At 41.5% G+C, this 7,585-nt stretch overlaps 1 protein-coding gene across 1 annotated transcript in view; it reads right to left on the bottom strand.

The window, feature by feature from the left end:
* The window catches only part of ENTPD5 (ectonucleoside triphosphate diphosphohydrolase 5), a 14,350-nt gene extending 10,383 nt beyond the window's left edge, over window positions 1-3,967 (bottom strand). The window contains exons 1-4 of the mRNA XM_009078270.1: window positions 3,751-3,967; window positions 2,669-2,748; window positions 528-671; window positions 80-155 (exon numbers count right to left, since the gene is read on the bottom strand). Coding sequence (XP_009076518.1) covers window positions 80-155; window positions 528-671; window positions 2,669-2,748; window positions 3,751-3,967 — 517 coding nt within the window. The remainder of the gene's footprint in view (window positions 1-79; window positions 156-527; window positions 672-2,668; window positions 2,749-3,750) is intronic.
* Window positions 3,968-7,585: the final 3,618 nt, after the last annotated feature.

Raw genomic sequence — 7,585 nt, 5'->3', positions numbered from 1 at the left:
TTTCCCTCTCATAGTCATAAGGTACCTCTCTTTCTCCCATTTTGATTTGCTTTCTCTTTTTACCCCTTCTAAAACATACCTTCATGAGACCCATCCATGATGCCAACACTGTCTTCTGGAACAAGAAATGGTGATTCCTCAAAGACTTCTTTCACCTGAGGAGAGAAATAATGATTAGATTCTTCGGTCTTAAGAGTCTTGTTCTGCCCTGAGGGTGACAGAGAAAGTTTCCTTTTACACAGCAGAGGAAAATAAGACAAGTGTGTGGAACAGACAATATTCTTCCTCTTTCAAGGGTCGGGAAAGAACGATAAAAGTATTGTAGGACTCTCTCCATGCTTTCTACCCACATCAAGATAGGATTTCAGGACTATACAAGGCATTCTGTGAGTTTCACACTATCATGGGATTACTGTCTCTTTTCACAGGTGAAATTTTCTTATGGTAAATAGAATGGAAAACTGAGTGAAAAAAAAAGATCAAACAGGGAGAACAATACTAGTGCATACAAAAGATCTTAGTATTACCTCTAAAAGCAGAGCCTGAGCTTTCTCCTCTGACAGCAAGCGCAGTCCAGCGGTAGCTTTTAACACTACAGGGGTCTTCTTCCAGAGATGAGGTGGCACAGCATCTATGGCCATGTCCAGTAATTTTTTCACAGTTTCAGCACCCTAGAAGGAAAAAGATGTTTTCCTTACAGTTTCCCCCCGCAGGCCACCTGAGAACAGGCCTCCCTGTTTCCCCTCAACACTACACTAGTGAAAATAGTATTCAAAAGCAGAAGGTACATCACCCACACCCAAGATAAGTATTAAAACCATGCCAGAGATCTTGATAGAACCTTAAAGGGAATGTCTGCGTTGGAAGGAAGGGTGTATTCACAAACAGATTTTAGGGAAGAGAAATACCATTGTCTGTGGAAGGTTATTTTTTGGAAAGGATGGAGGGAGGTGAGGGAATCGATTACCTGACAAACCTAAGACATCTTGCAGTGTGATCAAACTAAATGGTGCAGTTACTGACCGAGGCTACCAAGGCCGGGGGAATGTGTCTGTAGCAAATATCATAACTAAAATGCCAGCTGTAGAATGGTCACTTTGCAAGGTAAGGCATCACTGCTGGCTCTCAATCACTTACACTGACCTAACAATTACAGTTAGACATTAACAATAAACATTCTCCTGTGAAATCTATAGACATTTCTTTTGGAGTGAATGCTTCTGCTCTCCTACCCAACAAACAAGATTTAGTGAAATCATATGAGATCTCATCAAAGTTCCAAAAAAACCCCCCCCAAAACCAAAAAGCCATTCACTCTTCCATAAGGTTTCACGCCCAAATTCCTGTAGCATGGAATGCAACTGAGCAAAATGAGAAACCTGAACCCTCACTATGCTAGTGCCCAACTCCAAGGCTGCTAAAGCACACGAGGTAGTGTATCTAATCTATCATTTCTCTGGCACCTCCTTTAGCCTGTGTAGGAGCTTACTGCCAGCGCAGGGGGTCTGGAAATAGGCAGCTTACCTCAGAACTGTCTCTGTACCTCACAACAACAGGTTTATTTTAGCTCTCTCTGCTCTCTTGCTCATTCCTGACTCCTGACCCAACAGTGCGACATGGAATGGGTACGCTGTGCATGAATTCACAAGCTCACACATTTGAAAATAGAAAGGATCGGACTTAGAAATTTAAAAATTCAATAAAAAACTGAAGCTATGTTAATTAATACATCTGATTATGGAAGATGTAACTGTCCAGCTGTGCTTCAAAAACTCTATATATAAACAAAACAAAAAGGTCCTGAGGCAGTAGAAGAAGAATGGCCTGTACCTAAGTCATTATTCAGCTAAAACTGTAATCAAATATTTGAACTGAGCATGACTGGAAGTGAGCCCTACATATCACTGAGCACTGACTGACAAGCCATGGTTCCAAAGACAACAGCAAAGAATCAAAACAATCAGTCTGATGGAAGACTGATGATAGAAGCAGAGAAAACACAGAGAAATATGAAGGCCTGACTTCACCTGCTAAGTGCATCTTTATTCTTCTCCATAACTTACTCACAAAAACTAACTTTTATAGATCTGACTATACACATAAAAATAAAATTAAACATTTTTAGGAGTCGAAGAAATGAACCCTCTCTGCCCGTCAGTATAACATGACCAAAAAGAATCCCGCCCAGTCTTAACCCCTTACTTTAAAAAAGTAAACAAATCTAAACAAAATAATGCCCATTTTAAACTGTGACCAACACTGAAAATTTCAACCAAAAGGAAAAAACTCATAAAATAATTTGCAAAAGAGACATATTATGTATTTACTTACATTTGGAGTAGCTATAGGGGAAATCAAGATTTGGCTGCTAGAGCCAAAAATCACTTTGTCTTTGAAATACACATATAGTCTAATTATATATAGCATTTAAGCAATCAATTAAGCCACTGTTCACTGATGAAATATGTAAAACATCAGCTCCTATTACACTGTGTAGAAATTAACTCACTAAAGTAGAGGAACAGGTTTAGGGAACCAGAAGTAGAACTTTATACATTTCTTCTTGACTCCCTGCAATTACAATTAGTAACACTTGAACTGACCGGTAGAGTCCAACTGATATTACCAGAAGCAAGACCAGCACTGAGGGAATGAAGGACAGTCTTACCTTTTCTGGCTGATCAGCATATGCAGACAGACCTGGCTTCACAGACTCAAAGATTTCCCCTTCCAACTCTGGAAGGTTTTCTGCACAAACAAAACATTACATGAAACAGTCAACAACTCGAATCTTTAGTCTCAAAAAGATCGCCCACAACTTCTGTAAAGTGACTACCCTTGATTTCCCCTTGCAAACAATACTATTCCCCTCCTAAAACAAGCACTGCTTCTTGACTTCAGGAGCATACTTAGCTGAATGTTACCCTTTTATCTTTCAAGTTCACAATTTACTAATAACATGTTAAAATTAGAAGTAGGTTCATTTTGTATTTGTGAACTACAATGAGTTACAGCAATGTAGTATAACTGTTGCCTACGCTTAATAAAGTTTCTTTCCCTTTCCGTCCTCAAGCTAATTGTGAAATACTAATGCATATTAAGACATGCACAATCAACTCCCAATTATCCTCAGGTGATTCATCCAAATCAAACACAGAACAGAGCTGACTGGGCTCAAGCACTTGGTTGTGAAGCCAAACAAGTGTGACCACTGCTCCCAGCGCAGCTTGGGTCTAGAATCTATCCCTGAGCATTGCATATTACAAGCCAGGCTGAGTCCATCAGAGCTGTACCAGTCCTTCCAGACTAAGGCTGAAATCACACAGGTACTATTCATGGCCCTGAAGGGCTTATTAGCCAAGTCCCAGCAACTAGACTTCAACCTTTGCAAATCTGCTGGCTCACCGTACCCAAGCTAATTCACCCTCTTGAATCCTGTTGCATGTGCAGCCAACTTGGGCACCACTACATCATGTCAGCAGCAGAGGTACTGGAGTGTGGTGCACCAGAGTTCTCCTGGAAATGGCTCAGACCTTTGGTACTTATTTACTGATTTTAATTTGCTATGAAACGTGACATATAAACATACTCAGAATTTAAATATCTCTTGATATAATTTAAGGTGACATGCAACTTGACAAAAACAGCTTAAAGCATCTTTTCAACTCAATGTGAAATTCCTTTATTTCCTTTAAACAGCCGCACAGCTGACAATGTTTGAAAATTCTGAGCTCTCCAGCATAGCCTTACCTGGGCTCTTCTGGACAAAGGTGTAAATATGAATCCGGGTTCCAGTGCTTCCTGCATCAAACATGATGCCATAGAAAGTGTTTGCTTTGGCATTTATAGGGCACATGTTAGGTGGAAAAAAATCCTGAAACCACATCACCCGGTTTGAATGTGATAGAACAAAGGACAAAAAGGAAAATGCCAATGCTATAAGGATGGGAAGTCTGGAAGGTGCCATTGTGCCAGGACCCCTTGAGGCAGTCAAGCATGTATCAGCAATCACAGAGCTGCAGTAGGTCCTGTAGAGATAAAAGCAAGAATGGAAATTAGCAAGACCTCTCTCCTTTACAAGGCTGTTAAAATAAATACATCATTCTGTACACATACATTTGGCCATTCGGGTGTTTTTCAACACCTCATCCAAAAAGATGCATTTTACTGCACTTAGTGCTAGAACTACACCTAAGTGATTTGTTCTTTCAAAGTAAAGGTTTCTTCATTTTCCAGGAGAGAAGTAGTTTGCTTTGCAGTATTTCTAGTTTTGACTTTATTTAGACAACTTTTTTCTCTTTTTTGTCTTGCAGGTTCTCAACATTTAGAGTCCTCACAACCTCCAGAAAGCTCAAATGTTATCTGAAGAGAAGCATCACCAAAGGGGAGCTCAGGGCAGCACCACTTTGCCCTAACATTTACACATTTGAGATGCTGTGGCAGAACACAAGTGTTATTCAGAGTCACAAACAAAGAGAATTTCATCTCAGGCTAAGAACAGCTGCTGGGAGAGATTAGTGCAGAGAGAGAGTGAAGGCATATCCTTCCAGCAGCATCCCCATCTCTGAGAGAAGCTTTTGCTGCACAAGAGGGACTGAAGTGTGAAGTGCACTTGGACTCTGCCTCTCAGTATTTTTTCCTTTCTGTCTTTGTTTCACTTTTTATTTTCAGAACTACAAAAAACCACAGCAAAACCCACACACGCTCTCACACCTACAGCAGTTGCCTTGAACACCAAGGTTCCTTACACAGCTACAACAAAATGAAGTCTTGGATATTAAGATACTCCCCTTTACTCTGCTCTTGTAAGACCCCACCTGGAGTACTGTGTACAGCTCTGGTGTCCCCAACAAAAGGAGGACATGAAACTCTTGGAGCAAGTCCAGAAGAGGCCACAAAGCTGATAAGAGGACTGGAGAACCTTCCCTATGAAGACAGGCTGAGGAAGGGGCTTACAGGGAAGCCGGAGAGGGACTCTTCGTTAGCAACTGTAGTGATAGGACAAGGAGTAATCAGTACAAATTGAGAGGGGGAAATTTAGATCTTGAGAAGAAGGTTTATAATGTGAAGGTGGTAAGACAGTGGAACAGGTTGCCCAGGGAGGCTGTGGATGCCTCTACCCTGGCAGGGTTCAAGGCCAGGTTGGACCTTGAGCTGAGCAATCTGGTCTAGTGGGAAGTGTCCTTGCCCACAGCAGGGAGGGTTGGGACTAGATGATCTCTAAGGTCCATTCCCTTAACATACTATCAAACTATGATACTATACAACCACATCTCCCCCTAACATGTATCTCTTTGCAAATATTTTTCCTAAGAAATGCTAATCAAAGGAACACATAGGCACAGAAATTATAGGGTTCATTAGGTGCCTAGGTAAAAACGAGGGGAATATATAGGTATCTTTGCTATTTTAACAGCATAAAAAAGCATGTGGCCAGATGTCCCACCATATGCAGTATCGCCTGCACTGACATACACACAGAGCCCTCAGCATACAGAAGGTGCAAACAGCTCCTCATCACTTTCCAGACACTTGGTAACACATTGGTCCACCCACAGCACTAAATATTCTACTTTATACGGCTGTTCATCTGCTCTGCCCAAGACCCTCGCCCACCTCTCGCTCTTACACTTGTCTTTTAGCAATCTGCTCAGCCCCACCATGATCATTCTCTTGAAATCTTTATCTGCTGTCTCTAGCCTACATTTATTCATTCCAAACCCTGACCCCTCTCCTTTCCTTTCTATGTGAGCCTGACATAGCCTCTATTGCCACACACCTTTCTCCCATGCCCAAAGAGCTCACTTATCCTCCACTACCTTTTATCCCAGATTTGGCCCTTGTGACACTTGTATTATTTCCATCTTTCACCTTTGTCTCTAGCTACAGCAAAGCGAGATTAACTTTTACCCAATCTCAGGGTAACATAACAAGGTCACTGTGTTGTTCCTCAAGTGTTTCTCTAACTCATTCCAGTATTCAGCTATCTCCAGGGCCAACAGAATGCACAGCCCACTGCAGATGGGTAACCTCACCTCTCGGCTGTGACTTCTATTTCTGTCTTCCTGTTCCTAGTAAATGCAGGGTAGAAGCACAAGCTCTTGATCTTCTCTGCCTTAGAAGCACACTCTGAGAAGACCAAGAATTGGCTACAATTTCACAGACAACAGCCCTGGCCACTCTATGACAGATCAACTCCAACTGCAGTAGTTTGTAAACCATTCACATTTTATATGAAAAAGAGTAACAACTTAGTTCTTTAACAAATTAAAAGTCCTATCCTGAACAGAGTACACGAGAAAAGCTAAGCAGCTTGGCAGGCTCATACCTATGGATCTGTACTAAAATGCAGCTAGCATTACCCACGTTTGCTTCATCATATCAAGGAGGGCTACTGAGAGTCCAAGAAGCTGCACTGTTTTAGCAGAACATGAGCCACGTTAGCGAGTGCCACCTTCCAGCTGGTCAGAGAGCTGTTGTTAATTTCATGCAAAATAAGGATTTTGCTTACTGAACTATCACAAATACAACCCAAGCACCTGCCTTAAGAACAAACTCCAGAGTCCTGTTACAAACAACCCACGTGACACTTACATAAGCCTCAGAATCTCTGATGATCCGAAAATATCTGAGCAACTGCCACCATTAACTCATACTCTTCTTGCCAGATCTGTGAGAACCTCAGCCCCCCAGGAAACACTCCCTCACTAAGCTCCTCTCCTCTATCCTTTCTCAGACATCCACCACCATTTCACTTTCCCTTTTTGACTTTTCCCCTTTTTTCCCTTATACCTTCATACTTCTAATAACCACAAAACCCCCAACAAAACAACAAACCCACAACCAACCACACTGGAATTTTATTTCTCTTCTTCCTCATTAAGAATGGAAAAACCACATTGAGCCTCTTGAATGAGTGGTGAAGTCCATTTAATCAAGTGCACTAGCAAAATAATGCCCACAAGAAGCATGAAAATAGATGAGGAGAGTAAGAAATCAGAGACGAGAGAGAAGTCAGTAGAGCATAACTGAAATGGTAATAAAATGAATTTGGAAAGAGAGGGTCAGAAGAAAGAATGGAAGAGAAGACAGTTCCTCTCAAACAACTTAAAATCCTAGCTGCTATCAGAATACAACAGGATGAAGAAAGTGAACAACAAATGGAAAGGAGAAAACAGAATAACAGTAACATGAGCACAAGTTCATTAATGCTATCAAGCAGTTCAGCGAGGTAAAACATACACATCCCCATCAGCAGGCTCAGTCACTGCCTTTCAAAATGAGCAGGAATAATTAGCATCAATTGTGAACACACTGGGCACACACCTGAAGCAGGATAGAAGCAACAGCTATTCCACTCCAGAGATTCCCAACGAAAAGCACTTCGGAGCACTGCAGCGAGAGACACTGAGCCTGCACTTCCCACCTTCACTTTCAGCTAGTAGGAGTGGACTACGTATCAGGCAAATTATAAGGCTGTGGAGGCACATAAAATATCAGTCGATTTCCTTTATTCAACTTTGAGTTTATCATTGCTCAATACAAGCAGTGACACATGCTCATATAATTACACAGGATGAATTTC

The sequence above is a fragment of the Acanthisitta chloris genome, unplaced genomic scaffold (assembly GCF_000695815.1).
Source record: "Acanthisitta chloris isolate BGI_N310 unplaced genomic scaffold, ASM69581v1 scaffold4287, whole genome shotgun sequence".
NCBI lineage: Eukaryota > Metazoa > Chordata > Aves > Passeriformes > Acanthisittidae > Acanthisitta > Acanthisitta chloris.
The sequence above is the reverse complement of the archived record's forward strand: the minus strand, read 5'-3'. Positions and strand labels throughout refer to the sequence as shown.